This window comes from Diabrotica undecimpunctata, chromosome 1 (assembly GCF_040954645.1).
Source record: "Diabrotica undecimpunctata isolate CICGRU chromosome 1, icDiaUnde3, whole genome shotgun sequence".
Taxonomy (NCBI): Eukaryota; Metazoa; Arthropoda; class Insecta; order Coleoptera; family Chrysomelidae; genus Diabrotica; species Diabrotica undecimpunctata.
Genome location: NC_092803.1, coordinates 207,468,938 through 207,495,199, shown reverse-complemented (window position 1 = coordinate 207,495,199; position 26,262 = coordinate 207,468,938). Strand labels below are relative to the sequence as shown.

Below are 26,262 nucleotides of genomic sequence, written 5' to 3'. Positions count from 1 at the left end.
CTTTACTTACGGAGACATCAGGATGGTGCCGTCCTGATATACTTTCTTTCATCAGATCCTCATACGTTCGCTAACTTTCATATTTCGATCTTATGCGATCCCTCCAAAAATCGCTACTTCTAAGTCATAATCTACACCTATCCTCGTGTTTCTACTCTCCTGGTACAAAATTCAACAAATGATCGGATTTTTAGAGGATGTTAAAGTACTGAACATTTGACTGACTCACCTTTTTCCGTTTCTGCTCTCCTGGTACTAAATTAGCAGATTTTTAGAGGATGATAATAAATTGATCAACAACCTTTTCCATTTCTACTCTCTTGGTACTAAATCAGAAAAATTGTCGGATTTTAAGAGAATCTTAAAAGTCTTAAACATTATTTGATTGACCTCTTTTCCCTTACTGCTTTTCTGGTACTAAATCCGAATCATTCTCGGATTTTGAGAGCATTTTAAATTCTTGAACATATGATTGACTAACTAATCCTTTTCTGTTTTTGCTTCCCCTGCCTGGTACTAAATCCGAAAGATTGTCATTGTTTAAAAAAAAAATTTTTAGTCTTTCATTTTCTCTAGTGTTCTTATTAAATCTAAAACTTTAGAAATCGCTGTTTTTCAACCAAAGGTAATTTTGTCTTGAATTTTCGATGTCAAGGGTAATGAATAAAGGTACATGGCAAGTTTAATATAATAAAATAAAAACAATAAAGTTATATTAATAAATTCATTTATTTATTCACAATATACATTTTTACAATCTGATACTCGATCAGCAATGTTCAGTCGATGGTTTATTAGGTACAGGCATATAAACATAAATGTCAACTGTCATTTTTCAATAATGTCTTTATGGTAATTCGGTTAACAAGATTGGTCGTTGTCACGGCTTTCGAAGTATAAAACAAAAATAATTACAATTTTTACACAAGGAAAATAATTTAAAACCTACATAAAATATGCAAGAAAACAAAATTCTTTGCTACAATTTTTAATATTAGGCATTTTTCGGAAATTATTATTCTTTTGATTCCCAAAGTTTTGACAGTTAAATTGCTAAGTAACTTAATAAGTTTCAGATCTACTGTATAGATGGCGCCACTAGCAAAAGTTTATATGCTTTAGGAAGTCAATTTTAAAAAGTGGACCCAATGAAAGCATCAGTTTATAAGTTATAGTGCGTTTAAGTGATGCTGCTAAGTGATAAGGTTTTTGGTAGATCCGAAGTTTTTGTCAATTATATGACCAAAGAGTTTGCCAAGATTTGGGTGTTAGTAGATGAAGGAGTAAAAAAGATCAATGTATCGAGACATTTAGCAGGCCCCGCAGAGGTAAAAAAAAATGTAGAAATTCAGTTGGAAGGTCAGAGAGTAACCAAAATTAGCATTTTTCGGTCGTAGTGGTTGAAGAAATAAATAATTAATGGCAAGAAGCTTTAAGAAGGTCAGAGGATACTATTAGAAAGTTTTTTGGCAAACAAATCACCGAAGAGTTGGCAAAAATTAAAAGTTTAAGATAGTAATGGCTAAAGAAGAAATAATCGGTGGCAGGAAGATTATGGTTGGTCAGTTGAAAGTGTTGAGTGTGTAGGAAGAGAGTGGGAAGCTCAGAGAGTAACCAAAGTGAACATTTTTAGAATTTAGTAGTTGAAGAAGAAAATATTTAATGAAGCTTCTAGAAGATCAGAGGGTGGTGTTAGGGGACAACTTTTGGTAACCAAATTGTTAAAAAGTTAACCAAAATTAAAAACTTTAAAATAGTTATATCTTAAGGAGAATGATAGTCGGCCGGAAAATTGTAGCAGGTCAGATGAAGGTGTTAAGAGTGAAGGAAGATAGCTGGATTCATCATCATCATCAATGGCGCTACAACTCTTCGTGAGTCTTTGCCGCGTTTACTATTGCCTTCCATGTTTGTCGGTCCTGTGCCAGTAATTCCCATTGTCGCACCTCCATTTTCTCTAGATCTTCTTTGACTGCATCTTTCCACCTTTTTACCAAGATAGCTGGATTGCCAGAGAGTAACCAAGTAAAATTTTTGGATCGTATTGGTTTAAGAACACAATCATCAATAACGGGGAACTTCTAGGTCAGAAGGTGGTATTAGGAGGATGTTTGGCAACCAAATTTTCGGAGAGGTGAATAAAATTAATAGTTTGAGATAATGGCGAGTAAAAAAAAAATCATCGATGGCAGGAAGATTATAGTTGATTAGATGAAGGTGATGAGAGTGTAGAAATAGAGATGAAATGTCAGCGAGTAAGCAAACTGAACATTTTTGAAGGCCAAAGTGGTCGAAGGAGATAATAATCGATGACGATAAACTTGGTTTAGAACGTCCGAGAGTAATTTTTGTCAACCAAATAGCCGACGGGAGGGTCTGAGAGTTGACCAAAATTAAAAAAAAGACCAAGAAATAATCGATGGCAGAAAGATTTTACTAACTTAGATAAAGATGTTGGGAGTATAGAAAGAGGGTGGATGGCCAAAAAGTAACGTCAGTGTAATGTCAAAATATCAATTTTGGGTTAATAATAAAATGATAGAAAGCTTCTTAAAGATCGGATGATGGTATCAAGGAGTTTTTGTTAACTGAAAGCTTCCAATAGATCGGAAGACTTTATTCAGGGGATAAGAGTATAATAAAATAAGATAAAAGTAAAATACAAAATGAAGTATTTTGGATATTAGTGTCTAAAGTGGAAAAAAGTCAAAAAACAAAGAATATGGTAACTGGAGTGATAGAGATAAGGCTGAATGATAATGGATGGTCAAATGGTGTCATTTTTTTGTCGTAGTGGCTGTCAAGTGAGTAGTCAATTATTGTGAAATTCGAGACATAAGTATAGTATTAAAAAGTTTGTTATAAACTTAATGGAAGAAGAATTGAGAAAAGTTAAACATTTCATGCAATAATATATGGTTAAGGGATTCTAACAGTACAGAAGGTGATAATAAGGACACAGAAAAAGGGTTTTATTTCGTCAAAATGCAACAAAAATGAAGAATTTTGTGTGTTAAAGAAATAAAAAAAATGATGGAAGCTTTTAATCGATCAGAAGGTAGTATTAGAGGAATTATTGGAATGTTGGATAATAGGAGATAGTTAAGTTGCACAATATTAAATGGTGGTAGGTAAAGTAATAAGTAGTCAATTACCTGAGACTTCTAGAAAGTATACGGAGAGTGTTAAGGGGTGTTTTGTAAACTAATTTGAAGAAGAGTTGAAAGATATGAATAATTTCGAGCAGCAATCGGTCAAAAAGTGAATTTTGATTCAATGGATAGTTCTAGTAAAGGAAACTACATCGTATCTTCTGCATTAAAGATAGATGCAAAACACATCAGAATATTGTTCTCCCATGTGCCATGATATGACGAAAACTTATTAGCAGTAAAACAAAGTGATTTTGGATTGTCCACCAGTTCGTAGGTATGATATGACTGGACAAGTCTTCCTACGTAAGTTGGAGAAAATGAAACTCCAAATGATACATCACTCACATGCAAGATAGCAGCTTACCCTAAGTTGGACACCAATATAGCTGCAGTAATCATAGTACCAATTCAAAATCAAAGAATTTTGTTTTCGACGTACAAAACTGAAACTGTTAGTAGTTTTTATGGCTAAGAATGGCAGGCAGAACTGGCTGCCTATATGAGCATTTTATTAAGATTCTTGTTATCTACAAAATATACATATACATATTTAAACTAACATTGGGGTTGAGGTAAATTTATAAAATAGCAATATGTTACCTTATTACGTTTAATTAACGGCAATTTGATAAGGTAAAATGACTGACATTCACAGAATGTACTTTCGGTAAAACGTGGCGCAACTGCTACCTTAAAAATTTGTTAGAAGTGGTCGGATCAGTCTGTAGAATGCAGCACAGCCAAAACGCGACAATTACTATAAAATACACATTTTAAATTCTCAGTTCCGCATCCACCACTGATTTATTTCTAGAAGCAGTCTGTCGAGCCATTACATGATGGGCAGCTGGTAACCCCGGAGCAACAAGTGGCGACACCGACGGAGACTTGGTAGCTAGAGGGGATAAACTAGGCGAAAAGCTCGGCGACATTGCCGTCGAAGTAGCGCCTGACACGTCATGGTTGATAGGCGACCTGGGCAGCATCATCATCTGATTGTGGTGACTAGCAGCTCCTCTTGAGTTTAACACTGGCATCGCTATTGAGCGCGGCGCGACACTGGTTATGAGAGGAGGAGGTACAGTTTTAGAATGAGCAACTGAGTTTTTACTTTTTATACTAGACGTCGCACTGGCCCCACTATGAACCGACGCGGTATCGTCTTTCAGTCTTGCTATTTCCGAGAACACGTGAGCCAGCGGCTGGTACTGCGGTCCCCAGTCTAATAAATAGTCCCAATTATAACTACCCGCTAATTCTTCCTCGCTGTGCACTATGGAACTTAAAGAACCGTTCATAGAAGGCTGATGCGTTACCGCAGGCACGTCTCCGTAACCGTTTATCATATGATCCATAGTTGTACTTAAATTAGAACCACCCACGGTAGCACCCTCGTTTGTAGAGCTAGCTCTGTCGCTTCCAGCAACATCATTCAATTTGGCGTATATGAGATTCGTAATATCGTTCTCATTACCGACTTCTTCGTCAAAAATATCTAATTGTACTGCTTTACTACTTCTCGGATCTGTATGCAGTCTAGTACTAGCCGGTGGTAGACTTGATATATTATTATTAATAATGCCCAAACGTGCTAAGTACTCCTGAGTATTCCTCACCGAAGTATTTGAAAGACTATCACCTTCTTCGCTCTTCCTATGTCCAGCTTCTCTTTGCAAAGGTCCTTCATTAATCATTCGAATTTCCTCGTCTTCACCGTCGTCCTCAGCAGAACCTCTACCACTAGAACCAGACTGTTCAGATCCTGACAACTCTGAAGTTGTTGCAGCACCGGAATTGGAACTCGCCGGATGGGCAGCTCCGTATGGTGGTATTTCGTCGTATTTCGGAGGCGCAAACTGGTTGTTGCTTCCTTGTAATGAACCAACTCCACTTCTAATCGGTATCGTGTCAAAAGCGCTAGGATCCACGTAATTATTCGACGTAGATACAGTATCGTTGCCTAGATTTGGTTTATTAATTTTTTTATTCCGCTTATTTCTCATATGCAAGAATACGAATACTGCTCCGAATGTAATTATCAGTAATATCAAAGCAATTAATAATCCTAAGGCCCAGTCAGCTATTCCACCACTAGCAGCCGATACAGCTGTATCTCCGTCTCTGTTGATAGCTAAATTAGTGCCAGGATCTGCCAGTGGATCTAATATGATCTCAACTACCGTCATATTAGCCAAAGAACCTTGTCTACCCGAACTCGCTGTTATTACCAAACTAATCTCCCTACCAGAAGTCGGCAATTCAGAATAATCCAACTTCTTCTTGATAAGTATATCACCAGTAGTTCTATTAACTTTAAAGTATGAATGCTGCGTCGTCAATTGGTAAACTACTCTTCCATCTGGACCTTTATCCCGATCAGTCGCCGTGACATGTCCCACTACATAACCAACAGGAAGTGCAGAGGAAGTAGGTAGAGTTAGCTTGTACGTTCTTTCTGTGAACTGTGGATGAAATTCGTCTTTACCCTCAATCTCTACCCTGACTTTTACCGAAGTAGTTTTACCTCCAGCATCTTCGGCTTGCACCACAAAATTATAACGACTTCTTTGTTCGTAATCGAACACAGTGGAAGTGGTAACAACTCCTGTGGCGGGATCTATATGGAACAACTTCCAGGAATTATCTAGTTGAGCATACGAAGGCACTATTGAGTAAGTTAATTGACCAAAAGGACCTTTATCGGCATCAGTAGCGTGGACAGTGAAAACAGCTGTACCTACAGGTTCGTTTTCTCCTACAAATTCGTAGTACTCTGATACTGGGAATTTTGGCTCATTATCGTTTTCATCTTGTAAGGTTATTTGGAAGGTATTTAGAGAGCAGAGGCTTGGAACGCCCTTGTCACAAGCTCTTATAACGAAATTGTATTCAGTGTTACCTCTGTCGAAATCCAAAGTTTTATTAACGTATAATACACCCGTATCAGGGTTTAACTTAAAGCTTCCTTCATCATTTCCGGATGTGATGTCGTAGATAATTTCAGAATTAAGCGAGCCAGTCAAGTCAGCGTCAGTGGCGACTATTGTTTCAATCGATGAACCAACTGGAAGATTTTCACTAATTGTTTTTTCGTAATCGGTGGTTTGAAACACCGGAGCATTGTCGTTACAATCTTCTACCGTTATTTGAACATTCACCAGGGACAAAGAGGAACTATCAGTCGATATCTTTAGATTATAACTGCTTTGCACTTCTCGGTTTAGAGTTTTGATGAGGATGAGCGTATCGGCTGGATTAATTATTTCGAATATACTTTCTTCGTTACCGTCGACGATTCTAAAGAATCCGGAAGGTGTGTTAATTGGTTTTGCTAGATTCATTATTGTTGATCCTTTTGTGATGTTTTCTGGCACATTAATCCTAAAACAAAAATACAAAAATTAGACTACACTGCAAACTATTATTTGTTGTATTTGTCTATTATCTACTTGACAGTCCTAATATTTTAAGAACGATTGGTGATTTATTATGATTTGGTATAAACGCAGTATATTAAAAACACTGCCTTTGACACCTCACTGATACCCCATTGCCTCAACAATAATTTATCTCTCTTGGTCTATCTAATATGTTAATCTTTGGAAAAAATATCATCTTAAGAAGGATCCCCGAAGTAGGAATGACACCGTGGAAATCAATGGATTTCAATTAAAATGTAATTTTTTCAAGTAAAGAAACTTTTTCCTTTTATCAAACAACTGTTTCTAAAGTCAGCCAGGTAATACATGGTCTAAAGAAAAAAACAGCAAATATTACTATGATTGAAATGTTGTGCTACTACAAAGATTTTGTATCTTCAAATTGTTGTAAAAATTTGGCCAACATAGCACAAAATTAATTACTTTATTATATTAAATGTAATATTACATGTATGTAGGTAATAATGAGTTTTGTATTAAATCTCTTCAATGTCGTAGTCATAGTTGATTTTTTAGTGGCACTTAGCGAGTAAACGTATTAGATAATCAATATCGACGAACAGCTCAAATAAACTTACAGGTTTGCTAGAATTTGATAATTCTGGTAAGTAGATGATGGTTCAAAGATGGATGATAGAAGTAGTTTCTTGATAAAAATGATAATATTAATACGGGCTCTACTGAAGAAAATGAAAGTTAATGGAATACATTAAAATAGATTTGTCAGTAGCAGATCACCCAAATACACCATCTGAGGATCAATGTTTTAGAAATAGCAAAAGAAATATATTAGAAATAAATCGAAACTGATCAATGTCTCCCGACAATAAATATGATAACCCATCTATAAGATCTTCAGAGCATCGCTAAACCAAGAAGTAATGTAGGTTTCCTTGTATACTTAATATTCTAACAAAAAAATATAAAAGAGAAAAAAAGACTTACTTGTACTCCATTTTGTTCAATGACTTCAGCCCGGTACTAACGCCACCGTTGCTTCTAACTTTAACTGGTACTACTGTGTGTAGTGGGGGAATTCCGTTGTCACTGGCTTTAACAGTTAGCAGAATGTCCTCGCTGTAACGAGAGGCCGCAGACAGATTGACCCTTACAATTCCATCGTTGCTGTCTATTGAAAATCCTGGTGCTGCATCCACCAAGGAGTAAGTGATTTTAGCGTTGTCTTCCATGTCTGCGTCGCTTGCGTTTAGAGTTATTACGTCAGTGAGGCTTCCCGAAGTACCATCTAAAAAAAAATAAAAGACATTTTACGTTGAGTATTTATTTCAAAAACCAATGTAACAAATATTGATGATTTTAGTGTTAAATAAAAAGTGATGGTTGACTTTAAAAAACTTCTCTATTATCTATATACAATTCTCGATTGTAAGAAATAAAGACATTAGAGTACAACGTGTGATACAAGGTAAAATGGTAAAGGTAAAGGATAAAGAACGAAGACGAACTTAATTTGTAAGTTGTATCAGAGGAGCAAGACTAGACTGTAACATAATACAAGCTACAAACGAAAGTATAGGAATCAGGGAAATTGACTTGAAGGTAACAAAAATTTTAAAGTCATAGATCAATAACAAAACCAGAGATTTAATGTAATAGAAGAAGAAAATACATATTGCAGCAATAAATCAAGAAATATCTGCCAACAAGGCAAGTACACAAGAAAATACATAAATTATAAAATAAAAAGTTTATAGTAAGAGAACATTGGACACGATTTACTGTATAGATTGAAAACGACCCGTATGGAGCGCAATTAAAATCTGACAAAGGGTCTACGTTTTTAATGTCTATTTGTAAGTGTTTCTCTACTTCAAGATTAAGAGACAAGTGAATATAACTTTTTTTGGTAGAGTTAAAATTAAAAAGATATAATTACAGAATAGTGCGCTACATAAATATTTTCGGAAAAAATACAAATTTGGTAATTCACTCTGTGGCCTCCAACTCTTCATTATTTACTTCTTAAGCCACCTTATTTTTATCGATGGCTGATAGGTTCTACCGGGCAAGTAGGCACAACGACAGATGTTAGGTTTTTTGAGCCTAACAAAATTTTTGTTCCCACCACTTTCATTCTGACATTACAAGTCTCTCCCACGAACAATACGAGCCACCAGTCTCATTCCAAGTCCGTGTAAATCGGAGAGTGTGTGAGGAGAGGTGTCCGTCTTATACTGGGTAGGACGAACGCGCAGAAAAAACTACGTAGGAAAATTCTCAGGAAATGTGCTATAAATATATAGGAAAATAGGACTGGTGTGAATAAGGTATTTAAACCAGCGGTTCAACGGCATACATGATAAAGGAGCTGCAAATCACCAGATTGCAGCAAATAACATGAGAGTTGGTAACAGGTGGTTGTACAGGTGACGGATACAGATATCAAGCACAAGTGGCCTGAAATTAGCAGTAAACATCTGACTCATGGTATCAAATTTCGCTAAATCAGCAAGCTCCTCCGAATCGTTTCCATTTTTTCTCAACTATCAACAGCACAAATGACTGATCATACTTTACGATACTTTATTATCCAGTTCAGAGGTATATTACCATCGCAACCAGGGAATATATAGCACAGGAGTAAAAATGTTGTATAAGCGATGCCACAGACTATTTGGCGAAATCTGGGAAAGCATAGGCTTGTCAGAGTAAAGCGCACCGTGTCTTACAGCATTTCATTGTAACTCTACACGCTCAGTATGACATGGAAATAAAAGAAAAATGGAGATGACCCAGAAAAAGACTTAGAATTAAGTTCCTCGTATAAACCTACAAATAAAAACAAAAAGAGGAAGAGCAAAGAGCATACTGTCTCTATTTCTGACTTAAATAGCACGCAATAACCGCAATAAAAGTCGAACAGGAGCACCTATAGTCAATAAATCTTCTTTACGAAATTCTCTAACGAATTTATATACTCATACATCTTATAAATACAAAATGGTTCAAAAATGTCTTTGTATGAACATTTGTTCACTTGAACTTGACAAAAATATCATGAAATCAATTTATAAAGTAATCTGACTCACCTGGTAAACTGGCAAAGTACGACGGTTGCAGGAATACAGGAGCATTGTCGTTAACATCCATGACCTTGATCGTAAGGGTCGTTTGAGCTATATGTGCCATGTCCGAAGCGACAATCCCAATTTTGCACTCCTGCCACAGCTCAAAGTCCAAAGGTTTCTTCAAAACAACTTTCCCGCTGTATCTATCGATGCTAAAGTACTGCAGATCGTTTTTAAAGTTATTCTTAGCAAAGCTGTAAGTAAGAGGTGGGTATGTATCGACATCGTTGGCAGTTACGATGGTTAGTACGGTTCCTACTGGTGTATCTTCCTTGACTGTTATTATGCTGTGTGGTGGAAAAGTCGGTTGATTGTCGTTAATGTCGACTACGTTGATTCTAATTCTCGCAGTTCCTGTCATTTGAGGTACACCTTCGTCTGTTGCAATGACAGTCAGCCGATATAAGTCGCGAATTTCTCGGTCTAAAACAATATTAGTTTTAAGTATTCCACTAAAGGCGGGTTCAATCTTAAAAGCATTATCGTGATTGCCGTCGACTATGTGGTAGAGAATACGGGAATTGGCTCCTTCGTCTGCATCTGAGGCAACTACTTGCAGCACGAATTCGCCCTTTTTGTTGCCTTCCCAAACACTAGCGGCATACTGTTGTTGTGTGAACTTCGGCGAGTTGTCATTCTCATCGGTGAGTTGAATAACAACTTTACAATAACCGTGTAATGTAGGAGAACCTTCCGTTTTGGCTTCAACGACCAAATTAATAGTTTTGTGAAGTTCGTAGTCTAGATTCTTTGGATCTCGCACTTGAATAATGCCGCTGTCAGAATTAATGACGAAGATATTATCTTCATTGCCACTGCCTATATAATAAACGATCTTTTGTCGTCTGCCGTCGCTTCTGATAGCAGCTACTTGTATAATATCTCTGAATTGTTCTGCATTTTCAGCTATTTGGACAGTATAAGTGTCGTTTTGAAACCGTAACTCAGGAGAACCTTCTTGCATATCACCTACTATAATTTCCACCAGTCCAGAGGAGCTCCTTGGGGGATTACCTTTATCTGTTGCCAGTATATTCAGATATAGAACTTTTCCTTTGTTACTGGCAAGACTTTGCGTTGTAGTAATGATCCCAGAGTTTGGGTTGATTCTAAACTTTCCATAGGAGTCATCTCTGGATATACTATAGACGATGTCTGCGTTGGTACCTTCATCGGCATCGTTAGCAGTTACTTTCAGAATCATTTGTCCTGGTTGAATGTAAGGAGCTACTTTATGCTTAAATGGATAGTGAGTGAAGATGGGTTTGTTGTCGTTGACGTCCAAAATTTTGACGGTGACTGGAACGCTTTGGGACCGAGCATTGTATTTTCCTCCATCTGTTGCTACTATGAGGAAGTTGTAGATACTTTGGTGTTCTCTATCGAAGATACTGTAAACGAAAAGATGAATTAGATAAAGCTATACAGTCAAACAAGTATATTAAAGAGTAAACTTCTTTCACTTGCGTTAGTATTAGAAAGCTCCTCTATCGTAAAGAAAAGAAAACAATGAAAACCTCGTCTTACGAGGAGTTATAGATAGTATTGGTAGAACGGATAGCCCAAGTTCGTAACATGCAAACACCCGCATCAGGTCTAATAATTGTTGCAAAAGTAAAATTTATGACGCATGGGACTTCGGAAGTTTTATTGCGTCATCTGGATGGTTGACTCATCACTTTAAGTAACGCAATGGGATGAAGGAGAAGAAAAGGAAAGCGATTCTAAAGGACGAGTAATTCACGAAGCGGTCTTGTGTCACGTGAATAGACTTCTAGATTACCTCGAGGACTAGGATAAAGCCCTATTCGCTGAAAAACTGATACGCGTTAAGAAACACAGACAGACTACTTTCAAAAGGTGTAAAAAATTTAAGTTTACATTAAAAATTGTAAATTAGAGCTTTACGTGAAACTTAATTTATATTCCTTTAACCAGTTAGCAGCTTATCCCGACTTTTGTTATCCGCAACAACCGCGCCAATTAACGTCACGGAGAAATGGGAGTTGAATATTAGATTTATTGAAAACGAATCATAATTTTAACTAAAAGTTTTGCATTCTAATGCAAATTATTGTACTATAATCAGTATACTCACCCTGCAGTAGTTATAACTCCAGTTTTATTATCAACTCGAAATAACCAATGACTCTCGTTAGCTAATGAATAAATAATTCTGGCGTTCATTCCAAGATCTGCATCCGAAGCATGGACTTTAAGAACCGAAGTATCGATTGGCACATCTTCTAAAATCGCAGTAGAATATTTCGACAAATCGAACTTGGGATCGTTGTCATTCTGGTCTTCGACAGAAATTGTTAAATTGCAGGTACTTTGTAAAGAGGGACTACCTCGATCTCTCGCAACTATAGTTAAGTGATATCTCGATTGGCTCTCTCTGTCTAAAGGTCTGACTGAGATATCACCGTTCTTTGCATCGACGCTGAATTTGTTTCCTATATTGCCACTCGTTATACTATAGAAAATTTCTCCGTTTGCGTCTTCGTCTTCATCTTCGGCGACAATAGTATGGATAACAGCTGTATCCGAATTTTCCGGGACAGATAATCCGTAGCAAGATCCAGGCTGGAAAATTGGAGCATTATCGTTTATGTCAGTCACTTTAATGACAAGTGTCGTCATATCGAAAATGGTATTTTTATGCGAAGATTCACTAACGTATATTGTTAAAATATACGTTTCTACTTCTTCCCTGTCGAGTGTCTTCTTCGTAATTACTTCTCCGGTTGGTGAGATGATTCCAAAAGTTTCGTCCGAGGGCAGGATAAACGTGAGGTTGTTGGCTGCAAAAAAAATATTTGTATAGAATATTATTTAAAATATTTTTAGTTTTAAAGAAGATAACGTTACAAATAATTCAATTTGATCGTTATTAATTAATATTTGCAATTTGAAAAAGTATTTAGGGCTTTTTAATTTTAATTCCGAATCATATATTTTACCTTTACGTTATCAATAAACTCGCAAGTGTTTTTTATTACTTCGATAAAGCTGCAAACCAAGAGTTCTACTTTTTTCCACGTGTTTTCTTGATTTAGGCTTTACCTCTTGTGTAAGGGAGGCAGACTCGTCGTACAATAAATAGGATGGTGGCCCTGCTTAGAGGCCAGAATTCCATCAACCCAACCTCCAAGGAGTAAACGCGAAACATAAGTTTTTTTTACTATCGGTGCGACAAAAACGCATTCTTTAAGTACCAGACACGAATTCTGATATCTCTTACAAGATTTCAGCAAAATAAAATCTCTGGCATTTTTGAAAATATAATATAAAACAAGAACATATTTTTAATACTAAATATATTACCTTGATATAGGATAAAAGATGAATGATAAATGATAAAATTATAAAAATAAAGAACTTACTTTCTGACGGTACTCCAGATCTTGCAGTAACTGTGGTAATGACCGAACCGACCGCGACATCTTCAGAAACTTCAGCCATGTATTGAACCTCTAGAAACTTGGGAACACTATCTATAGAACCTTGGACAACCACTTTCAGTTCCATGGTGGCTCTTCTGGTAGGTGTGCCATGATCGTTAGCTGTTATGTTCAATAAAAAAGACTTTTGACTAGACGGTAGGGGTTTGGTTAACGTGAGGCTTCCTGTGTCGTAACCTAAAGAGAAAGTGCCATGTTCGTTTCCGCTAGATATCACATAAGTAACTCTTCCATTATCACCACTGTCTAAGTCTACTGCTATTATATGTGCTAATGTCATACCAATTATACTAGACTCACTTATAAACACAGAAGAAGTAGGTGATAGGAATTTAGGAGTATTGTCGTTAAAGTCAGTTACTAATATTCGTGCTGTAACGGAAGTACTAAGCCTTTCAGACACATTATGTGATTGGTCAGTTGCAGCAATGACTAGCGTGTATTCTTGAGTGACTTCAAAATCCAATTTTGATACCAAATTCAAGGTTCCGGTCAAGGAATCTATCATAAAACAATTCGAAGGAGGATACTGCCTTAATAAGTTATACCTAAGATCACTATTGCTGCCAGTGTCTGCATCTGAGGCGGTAAAATTGTAGATGGAAGTACCAATGTCAGTATTTTCGTTAACTTGAAAAGTCATAGGATCTTGCGGCCATTTAGGAGCATTATCATTTACATCAGCTACATCTATTCTAACTGTAATAGCACTACTCTGCGGATTATTCATAGCACTAGTGTCCAATGCTCTCACTTCCAATCTATATTCTGACTGGGTCTCTCTGTCTAGCTGTCGCGAAACAACTAATGATCCTGTACTTCTATCTATATCAAAAGCATCACCCAAAGTGTCTGACGATAACGAGTTAAGAGTATAAGTAATGTATCCGCCTGCTCCATTTAGCGAATTTTCGTGGACTGGTTCCGATATAGATATGGATCCCACTACATGACCAATCGATGCATCTTCCTTTACAGTAAATACAAGACTGGAGCTGGTGAAAGTCGGTCTGTTATCATTAAGGTCTAATACTTCGACTCTTAAAATTCGAACACTCTGTTTTGGAGGCTGACCACCGTCTGTTGCAGCTACTGCCAATCTATAGATAGTTTTCTCTTCGTGGTCCAAAATCATTCTTGTTTTGATGACACCAGTTACAGGATCAATAGAAAAAACGTTGTGGCCGTCAAAATCTCTATTCTTTACCACCGAGTAGGTGATTGTAGCGTTTGGTCCATTATCGATGTCTACTGCTCTAACACGAACCACTTCGGTACCAGGAGGCTGTTCTTCTCGAACACTGATAACGTCTTCTTGTGGGTCAACTATTTCGGGAGCATTGTCATTTACGTCTAGTACTGAGATGACAACTACAACTCGAGAGCTTCGTGAGGGAACGCCTTGGTCTCTGGCTTCTACCACTAAGTCGTGGGATTGTTTTTGTTCTCGATCTAAGGGATCTTTGGTAGTTATTTCACCTAAAACAAATTATTTAATGTAAATATAAAATAAACGACACCAGTTCTATCTATCATGAATCATACAAATTTTTAGTATAGAACAAATACAAAGAAATAAACGTTTTATAGTAATTTGTTAGCTGTTAATCATCCACGAATTATAACAAGGATTTAATGACTTAAGTAATGTGGATTAAACAGTATAAAGACAATATAGACAGTAACACAGGTGAATTAACATAATAAAAGAATAAATACCTTAAGTTAGTTTTTTATTAAATACGAAGCAAAAAGTTTTTTGAGAACGACTAGAGAACTGTTCTCATGAATAACTGCTCATGAATAAAATCGAGGTGTTTGAGATGTGGTTGTATCGAAGGATACTAAAAATTCCATGGACTAGCAGAACTAGAAACGAAGAAGTTCTTCGAAGAATGGAACATCAACGAACTCTATTAAATATTATTAAGAGGCGTAAACTAGAATATCTTGGACATATAATCAGAGGACCAAGATATGAGTTCCTTCGGCTAATTCTCAACGGTAAAATCGAACGAAAGAAATGGATAGGACGGAAGAAACTCTCTTGGTTGAGTAATTTGCGGCAGTGGACAGGTTTGACAGCGGACCAATTGCTACACGTAGCGCAAGACCGAGATCAGTATAAAAATATTATAAGCATGGTAGTCGCCGACGTTCCGTAGGGATATGGCACTCTAAGAAGAAGAAGAGAACTGCATTGTCAATTGTTATTAGCATATATATCACACCCTTTATTTAAATGATGATTATATTAGAATAATCAATTGCACAACTTCCACCTCAAATAATTCTGCTTTAAGTACCATATCTGTCACGAAATGCTTCTTCGTATTCCTCTTCTTCTTTTTTTTTTTCTTTATAAACAATTCTGTTTTTTCATTGGCGGATTATTACGTCTATTGAAGGTTGTTACACATAGGTTCTGTAAGTTATCCATCTATTCTGACTTCGATTTTGTTATTTTGGTCGATATTTTTGATAGTTTTTATAATATTTAGGAAAAATTCTCCATTAAACAGAAGATGGAATACATCTTTGAGTCTTACTCTGTTAAACGCTTTCTTTAGGTCAATAAGACACAGAAATACTGGTCTATTATACTCTGGTGATTTCTCAGTAATTTGTTTTATAACAAATATTGCATCTGTACAGGATCTTCCACCACGAAAACCCTGTTGTTCATTTGATAAACTTATCCTCCATGAATATTAATTAACGCAATAATCCCCATGTAGTATGTGAGATTAAGGTGCTCTTATTCAGGAGATACTGCTATAAGCTAAGATATTACTAAAATTTATAACAAAATAAATTAGGTACTTTTTGAAGTTAAATAGCTATAGGTGTAATAAAACCTATCTTTACTCAAAGCGATAGAAGACATCAAACTGTTTCAACAATAGTTCAGGAATTGCAAAAAGCTTTTCAGAAAAATTGAGAGCAGCTGGACCAAAATAAAAGATAAACCTATACCTATACCTAAATTGGACAAGAAAAAGCTACACCTATCAGACTAATAGGTCTCTCTGTGGCCTATAAATCGGCTGTCATTTATAAATCGGCTGACTTTAAAATAATTGCTCGATAGGCTTATTATGAATATAGAGCAGAATTCTTTCAAAAAATAAACAATATAATAGAAGAATAAGTCGGAAGAAGAAAAAGAAGAAGACGACCTAAACTCAGATATCTTGACGATGTAATGGACGATTTAAGGGAGATTGGTGTAAGGGGATAGAAAAGACAGACACTCGACAGAGAAGGATAAAAAAATGTTTGTTTTGAGGCAGGCCAGGGCCCACATAGGGTTGTAGTGCCAATTGCTGATGATGATTTTTTCAAAAAATGGTACTGCTTCTTCTCGTAAAGAGGATGGAGTAAGTACTGGAAAACTAAGAGGTAATACTGGGTGTGTTGCAAAATCAGCAATACCACATGCATCAGTAATATGGTGGCCAAAAATACAGCAAAGCAGTACATTAAATTAAGTAAGATGCACAGACTTTCTTGAAATCAAATGGATTTTGACGAGCACACCAACAGCAGCGATGGAGATTCTATAGGACCTTCTCGTTTGAACTTCGCTGGGGAGGAAGCAATAATGGATGTTGAAGCGTGCGAGACATCCCGAATAATGTAATGAATATATCTTTATCCTTTCCAAGTACTTAAAGGAGGAATAAAAGCCATCTTTACTCAACACGTTCTTTTTCTTTTGGTGCCTATTGGTTTCAAATATTGGCGATTATCCTGGCTATAATTATTTTATTAACTGATGCTTTAAATAGATTAGTTATTGTTGTGGAGAACTATTTCCTCAGTTTTTTTCCTCAGTAATCTGTATTTAGTGCAGTTTCTCATTATGTGTCCGAGATATTCGAGATATATAACTTTGTCCTTTTTATCGTATACATCACTTCTCTTTCTTTCCCCGTTCTTCGTAATACAGTCTTGTTGATTATCTTGTCGTTCCATGATAGCCTTAGGATTTCTCTGTATAGCCACATCTCGAAGGATTTAAGTTTTGTCTCCATCGCTTCAGTGGGTGTCCAGCATTCAAGTCCGTAGTATAACATTGAGAAGATATAATATCGTAGGAGCCTTACTTTTATCTCCAGATTAAGGTTGTCGCTTTTAAAGAGTTTGGCCATATTGTTGAATGCACTCCTAGCCTTCTCTATTCTACATTTTATTTCTTGTGAGTGATTCCATTGTTTGTTTACTATCATTCTAAGATAGGTAAACTGTTTTACTCGGTCCACTGGAGTATTGTTGATAAGCAGTTGGAGGCCTCTAATTTTATTTTTGCTGATGACCATAAACTTAGTTTTTGAATGTTTACGTGTAGTCCAAATCTTCCACTTACTTTATTTACTTTGTTTATTAGTTGTTGTAAACTGTATAAACTGTCTGCAAAAATAACCGTGTCATCTGTATAGCGTTTTATGATAATTGATTTGATGCTTATTACTTGATTTTTAAAATTTCTTCTATATGTATTATAAAAAAATAACCATACACACCAGTTTATTGAACAAGATATTTCTTATATTTTACTTTTAAGAGTTTATAAAAGTTTATAAAATAAAATAAACTTTGCTGTTTAACCAGGCCTTGTCGAGGTGTCAAGATTAACCAAGTGTTTCAAAAACCGAGAAGTATTTGCGGTTTTCTCTCGGTTGCATGGCCTGAAAGTGATATTTATGTGAAATGAATCGGTAGACACAATAAAAAAGGTTTTACTAATAATTAAAAGATGAACTTGCTCATGGTATGAGTTTAGTTTCAGTTCTTTTGTTAATTTGTACAGTTGATTTGAATATATAACAAAAACTATTTTTATTTACCCAAAAGTCATTTCAAATGTTATCGTATATTATGGACATTGTTGTAGGTTGGACTTAAAAGACTGGAGAAATCTACTATAAAAGTATTGAAATATCTCAAAAACAGTATGGTTTTGACAATACTTTATTAGATATACTTTAGAAATGTCATATCTCGCCGTATCTCGGCGGTAAATAATCCATCATGTGTCAAGTGTGAAACGATAAGGGACTATCTATGACGTGGTGAATGTTCATAATAATTGTAATAGTTCCTGCTTTCCAAGAATTGATGAATATTTTTATCGAAAATATAGACTTTTTAATTTAGCGTTTCATATTTTTAAATTTAAATACAACAAAGTGTGTATGAATAATCATCAAAATTGTTTATTCCTTTGAAAAGACTCTTGATACCATTTTGAAAGAAATATATCATCGTTCAAATGTCCGCAGGGGCTTTGTTGGGTGTGGCGCATCCAAAATTGTCAGAAATTGTCAGAATATCAGAATATACGTCACCTCTGTGGATTACTCGAGTAATTTATTAACAATATACATCGTTGAGGACTTCATGTGTATTTATAAATAACCACTTGATCTGTTTTATTGGATTTGCGAAGTATTTTTCGGAGTGATTTGCAAAGATCTATTGTTGCTTTCCTATGAAACATTAAGCCTATCATTGTGCAATGACTTTTAACAAATTTTAATATTTTTCCAATTCGTTCTTTGATGTATGAGTAGCATTTTAGTCTAGGTGTCCACTTCATGTCTATTATTATAGGTACCTACATTACGAGTTCTTTCGTATACAAAATATACTTTATAATATTTAAATCGTAATATAAAATTATATATAACAATAACTATTTCTCACATTTATTACCATTATTTTTTCCTAAATCATCTATATTAAACACCTACACAGTTGTAATTTGATTAAAGAACAATATTACCTTTAATTCCTATTAATTCTTAACGGTATTTTCTTCTTTTATTGAACTATAAAATGGCACTTAAGAACACGCAATTAAAATATCTCCACTCCCTCGCTTTACGATAGAAAAAATGCAGATGTTGCTAAATATTGTCTATAAGTATGTGTAAACTGTTTGGTGTCATGACTTTAGTGACTTTTCTTTTCGTTGAAGTATCCAAACGATTTATTTCAAGTATTAGCGGAATAATGTATGCATTATTAACAATTTTAACACATTGTAATCAAGCATTTCATATTTAGAGTGGAGGTAATTGACAAGAAATCCTTTTGGAAGTAAACTAGGTTCTTGTGTTTCTTATGTTAGTCCGATTTTAAGGCTATAATCGTATTTGTGACACTGACTTCCAGCTACTCGCCTGCCTTTGAAGGTTTTTTTTATTGTCTGGTGACTTTTGGTCTTAAATCGCTTGCTATTTGAACTAATCTCTAAATATCAATTTATATAATATGCTGGTTTCGTTCTAGTCTACTTTGTCTTCTCCATCGTATAATATTCTGTATTTTAAAGATATATTTTATGTGGGGTTATTTGGCATTCTTATTATTTCCACAGCAATTGACCTCAAGTCTTTCATTTCTCTATTTACCTCTGCTATATCTGCTGATATTTGTTTGTCATTATTGGTTATATATATGCTTACGTACTTTCCATATATCATATCTTTATTTTTCCAGTTAATATCTCTTAGACATTGTAATGCATAATGATTTTATTTGCTTACTTTCCATCCAGACATACCGACAGACCAAGATATTCTTCTTGGAAACCAGCTTCTATGAACCTCTAGGTCTCTATTAGCGGCCAATTTTGAGATAAAATAGTATCAGAAGAAAAGATGGAAAGAGAGCATATAATCACATATTCATAGAGTACTTCATTCTGATCAGCTTGTCCCAGGTTTTTATTTGAATCGCAAGATATGGATGACACTAAATAGAATCATATCTTGGTGCGGTAAATGTGGAAACATTCTAGAAAAATGGGGAAACTAGGTATTCAGATTGTGATCCAAGACAAACCATACAACACATTACCTTTGAATGCCCTCTACGAGCATTCCAGATCCACGGTGGGACGCCCTTTAAGCAGAACCATAGGCAATAAACTAGAGAGGCACTTATGACATTATTGTCTAATATCCATATATGCTAAGTTTGTTTTAAATTCTCAATGAATACTTGTTTTTATTCTACCTGTTGGTAAAAGGTCAGCGGATTGGCTAAGAAAAAACTGTAATAACGCAGTAAAACTACCTAAAGACAAATCAAGCAAACAAATCAAGAAGAGCAAAGGAGGAATCCCGGACTATAAGAAGGGAAGAAATAAGATAACATAGAAGAATAAAAGGCAATTTGAAAAAAAGCAGTTAGAAAACACAGAATGGCTAAGAAATCAAAACGAAACTCGAAAGTTCTACAGAAATGAAAACATAATGAGAAAAGAGTAAGCCAAGAATAGGGAGCTGTAAGGATGGCGAAGGAAATATCCTAAGTGATACGGCCTCAATCTTGAACCGATGGGTTGAATTTTTCGACGTAAAATTTGACGGCTAATATAACGAACAAGCAGATAACACCGTAGCATATCGAAATGGTCGGAATCTATTTAACCCAAACGAAAGACCACCTACCACTGAAGAGGTTGCTCAATCCATTAAAAAGCTTAAAAATAATAAAGACCAGGAACTGATCAAATTTGTAGTGAGCTCTACATGAATAGTGGTAACGCCCTAGTACAAGCACTGCATAAACTTCTACTTCTCGTTTGGCAAAATGAGACCATGCCCTATGAATGGTCTTAAGGCGTAATAAGCCCGTTACATAAAAAAGGCGATCAGCTCCAGTGTGATAACCAGAGAGGTATAGCCTTGTTAACAAATGTTTACAAACTACTAGCAAATATTCTCTACAAAAGGTTACAAGTTTACACAGTTTGCATAGTTGGAAAATACCAGGCCAGATTTACTTCAGAAAAATCAACAATTTACCAGATTCATTCAATAGACAGATCCTCGAGAAAACTTTAGAATTTAACATTAAACCCATCACCTATTCGTCGACTTCAAGGCCGCATACGAGAGTGTCAAGAGAACAGTACTATATCAATCAATACGTGAGTTTGGTATACCAGAAAAACTTATCCGATTAACGAGAATGACAATGTCCAACTTAAAAGCCAGCGTTAGGATATAGGGAGAAAATTCTCGATCTTTTGAAATAAAGGATAGGCTCAGACAAGGGGATGCTTAACTCCTACTTAACATTGCCTTGGAAAAGACAGGAAAAGGAGATGTTAAGCAATATGGTATTTTAATAAAGAGATACAAGTGCTCAAGACCAACAAGGCTAGATGAATCAAACACCTGTAATATTTGGTTATTTACACATACTTTCAGGATCTTCGTCATGGCTATTAAAAGAAATATTGCACGATAACTTCGAGGTTGCTTTTACTCTCGTACTTTATACAGTGGTACCACTATCGCCATTTTCATAGAGTCTGGAATTGATAAAGTATTAAGAGAGAGGTTAACGAATTTAATTAGGTATAAACCATAGCAACTCCTTAGTTTTTGCCGATAATCTGAATGACTTACAGATATTAACAAATCGCATAACAGAAGTCAGCAACAGATACGGACTAGCTCTTAACATAAAGAAAACCAAATTTATGACAATTAGTAAAAAACCAATACTAAACGCTCAACTTACAATCAACCAACAGAATATCGAAAGAGTCGAGCAATATACATATCTAGGCACCAATTTAAATAGCCAATGGGACCACTTAACAGAAATTAAACAGCGAATAATAAAAGCAAAAGCAGCATTCGTTAGAATGAGAACTATTTTCAACAGTCGAGACATATCATTAAAAACAAAATGCCGTATATTGAACTGCTACATATTCACAGTTCTGCTCTACGGAATGGAAGCATGGACACTGACTGTTGCATCTATGAATCGGCTCGAAGCTTTCGAAATGTGGTGTTATAGGCGCATCTTACGTATATCCTGGGTTGACAGAGTTACTAATGTGGAGGTCCTGCATAGAATGGGGAAAGAATGTGAAATTCTCATGACCGTCAAAACTAAAAAGTTGGAATATCTAGGTCATGTAATGAGAAACCAAGAACGTTACGGCCTTCTCCAGCTGATTCTCCAAGGGAAAGTAAATGGTAAGAGAGGACCGGGAAGAAGACGCATTTCCTGGCTTCAAAATTTGCGAAAGTGGTATAACACGACTACCACTGAACTGTTCCGCGCTGCAATAAGCAAAGTGAAGATAGCCGTGATGATCGCCAACGTCCGGAACGGATAGGCACTTTAAGAAGAAGAAGAACTCCTTTATAAACTATCTAACAAAGTCGACACATGGTCTTGACATGTCAAAGTCGACATGGTTTTCCCATCTTTTTTAGTTTTTCTACGACATCTCTAATTTATTCAAAACATATATTTTACTGGCAGTATACTTTTAAATACAAACATTTATTTCAGCTACACCAACCACATCTACACACGACGACGTCACAACTTCAGCAATCCATTACTAACAAAGGTCTATACTTCAAAACGATTTTAATATTTTTTGTCATCGTCCCGATTAGAAAAAATTGTTAGATCGGATTCCCTCTTCTTTTTTGATTAACCGCGTCGCTTTTGTCTGTTAACTATTATGAAAGTCTCCGTGCAGTGTAACAAATGCATTGGACGTACCATTTTAACAGGGTCGAACTCTATGTGGCTGAAAAATTTTTTGAAACCAGTGTTCTTATTTAAATTAATATAAAATAAAATCTTTTCGTTGAAAGATTTATTAGGAAAATTGAAAACTTTCCGTAGAGAAAAGAATCAGAATACTGTGTTTACTACTTTAAGTCACATATCACAACTATTGGTTCAATATATAATAAAACATATTAAGTTACGACGTCTGAGGTGGATAGGGCATGTAATGCGGATGGAACAAAATGACCCAACTAAAAACGCTTCTTGATAGACCCATAGGTCAGAGAAGAAGAGGAAGATCCAGAAAAAGGTTACTTGATAACATCGATGAAGACATGAGAAATATGGGAATACGTGGTTGGCGGAGGAAGGCGATGGATAGGGACGACTTTAGAGAAATTCTTGAGGAGGCTAGGACCCAAGCAGAGTTGTAAAGCCAGAATGATGATGATAATATAAGACTTATTCTACTTTTGTTTTTAATGCCTAGATTTATTTTATTTACTCGTATATCTAGATATGTCTTATCGGTTATGGTACCGAGGTGATCTGGATCGATGGTGCTGAGGATCGATATGCTAGTTTCTTAGCCGCTGAGCTACGACCGCTACTCAGTTTTGATCAAAACTCAGAAAACCTATTAAAAAACTAATAAAATAATAGTCTTCCAATAAAAAGCTATATACATTTGATTGAGCCTGAAATATAGTTTCTTATGACTATCGAAAGTCTTTCGCGTCTCCACAAGTGCAAATAACCCCAAGTTATATATCTAAAAAAGTGTAGTCGCCGTGTCGGGTCGAACAAAGGTTTCGAGTATGTTTGTATTTCATTTAGTCGACATCGACATGAAATCAAGATGCTTTTTGTCGAACGTTTGCACAGGAACCAAATACACGGATTTACTATTAACGAAAAGATCAAAAAATCTGTCAGGTAAAGATCTGGTGAGGTGTATATCGTCGTATTTATTCAGGATGTACTTGAGTGTCTTGTATTTTTAATTAAGCTCTTAGAGTTAAAAGAGAGCGCTCACTTATTGAATTGTGTGTGCGTGTTTGTGTAATAGGTAATAAGGCTTGGTAAAATGTTTTTCAAATAAAAATACAACTTATTTTGGTACTACGGTTCTTCGAGAGAGCGGCACCGTCTAGTTATCGCTAAATTAATAAGGCAATATACAATTGTGGTTTAAATATCGATAGTTCAGGAATATCTTTGCAAAATTTAGTTGACCAAATTATTCGTAATCGATTTCTACTAAGGTTATAGATATCTAGCTTTTAAAGAATAAGATTGTCATATACTACATTTTTTGAGGGTAATTTATAAATCTACCTCGGCGGAGGTAGAGTTTAGTGTACTTATTAACTCTTAGACTTCTTTCATTAGGCGTGTAATTGCGTCTCTCACTTTTAATATTGAAGGAGGTTCTACTTCGGAAGTTCGGTACTTTCACAACAACATATAGCACTGGACAAACTGAAAGACCCAATGATACAAGCAGAAATAAGCAATGAAATAAACGCACAAATTCAAATATTGACGACAAACATTGCCGAAGATCTAACACCAACATGGAATACGATTACAAGTGCTGTAACAGACATCATGAAAAACAACTTAGGGTACAAACGAAATAACAAGAGGAAAAAATGGATGACAGACGAAATACTATTACTAATGGAAGAACGACGAAGACACAAGAATAAACAAGATGGCAGCAATATGTATGAAAACATTAACAGGCAAATAAAAGCAAAAATAAGAATAGCAAAAAATGAATGGCTTAAGCAACAATGTATCGATCTAGAACATTTACAACGATAGCACGACGACCGTAATTTACATAAAAAGCTTAAGGAGACTGCTGGAATATACAGAAAACGAAGACCAACCACCATAGTTAATCAGGATAACCAGATAGTGCTGGGTGAAAAGGAAAAAATTGATATATGGGAAAATTATATCCAGAAGCTCTTCCATGACGAAAGACCCATGAGTGAAGTTTATACAGACGACCAGCTGACTGGCCCTTCAATCACCAAAGAGGAGATAGAAAAGGCAATATTCAATTCAAAAAACAATAAGGCACCTGGACCAGATGAAATCCCGTCAGAAATACTCAAATTACTGGATGAAAGGGGAATTTAAGCACTACACAAAATATTTAACTTAATTTATGAAACTGGCTGCTATCCTCAACAGTGGTTACGCTCTACCTTTATTCCCCTGCCCAAGAAAGTCAATGCAAAAAGATGTGAGGATCACAGACTCATTAGCCTGATGAGTCACACTTTAAAGATATTCTTAAAAATACTCCATCAAAGAGTATACAAAAAATGTGAATGGGACATCAGTGACTCCCAGTTCGGGTTTAGGCAAGGTTTAGGAACACGAGAAGCAATAGTAGCAACACAGGTGCTGGTCCAAAATTGTTACGATCAGAAGAAGGATGTGTTCCTATGCTTTTTAGATTACCAAAAAGCGTTTGATCGTGTCCAACACCACAAGTTAATGCAGATCCTCAAGAAAGTTGATATAGACCAAAAAGACATAAGATGCATTGAAAACTTGTACTGGCATCAAACGGCAAAGTTAAAAATAGACAATTCTATATCCAAACCCATACATATAAGAAGGGGCGTTCGACAGGGATGTGTGCTTTCCCCTCTTTTATTTAACATTTATTCGGAAGCCATATTTCAAGAGTCTCTGGAGGATGCAAAGATGGGAATCAAAGTGAATGGAGTACTGATCAACAACATACGATATGCTGATGATGGTGTCTTAATTTGTGACAACATAGTCGATCTTCAACAACTTGTCACTATAATCGGAGAATACAGTAAGCGAATGGGATTAGAGATTAATACCAAAAAAACCAAATTTATGATCATCTCCAGAAACGTGGATGCACTTGAAAACTCCACCATAACACTGAATACAAAGTCCATTGAAAGAGTGAGTAAATTTAAATACCTGGGATCGTGGCTTTTTGAAGACTGGGCATCGGACAGGGAAGTAAAATGTCGCATTGAGCAACCTCGACAAGCTTTCGTAAAATTCAAGAAGGTACTGACTTGTTCAGAGTTCGATCTTCAACTGAGACTAAGGTTTACTAAGTGCTACGTGTGGTCAGTGCTGCTATATGGCGTAGAGGGCTGGACACTCAAAACGAGGGATATAAACAGATTAGAAGCTTTCGAAATGTGGCTCTATCGCCGTATCCTAAAAATACCATGGACAGCGAAAATCACAAATATAGATGTTCTTAAAAGAATAAACCAAGAACGCCAACTTTTCGGAACCATCAAGAAAAGGAAAACGGCGTATCTAGGTCACATCATGCGAAATGAAAAATACCAGTTCCTCCAACTTATAATCGAGGGTAAAATTGAAGGCAAGAGAGGAATGGGACGCAAGAAAATGTCCTGGCTCCGAAACATAAGGCAATGGACAGGGATTAACGACATACAATCTCTGATACATATTGCAAGAAATAGAGAATTAATGGAAAATGTGATCGCTAACATCCATTAGTGGATTT

At 35.8% G+C, this 26,262-nt stretch overlaps 1 protein-coding gene across 1 annotated transcript in view; it reads right to left on the bottom strand.

Moving 5' to 3' along the window:
* Window positions 1-732: 732 nt before the first annotated feature.
* Window positions 733-26,262, bottom strand: part of ds (dachsous cadherin-related 1) — a 100,669-nt gene continuing 75,139 nt past the window's right edge. Inside the window, exons 7-11 of the mRNA XM_072521074.1 lie at window positions 13,071-14,627; window positions 11,783-12,488; window positions 9,646-11,075; window positions 7,541-7,841; window positions 733-6,536 (exon numbers count right to left, since the gene is read on the bottom strand). Coding sequence (XP_072377175.1) covers window positions 3,929-6,536; window positions 7,541-7,841; window positions 9,646-11,075; window positions 11,783-12,488; window positions 13,071-14,627 — 6,602 coding nt within the window. The 3' untranslated portion in view covers window positions 733-3,928. The remainder of the gene's footprint in view (window positions 6,537-7,540; window positions 7,842-9,645; window positions 11,076-11,782; window positions 12,489-13,070; window positions 14,628-26,262) is intronic.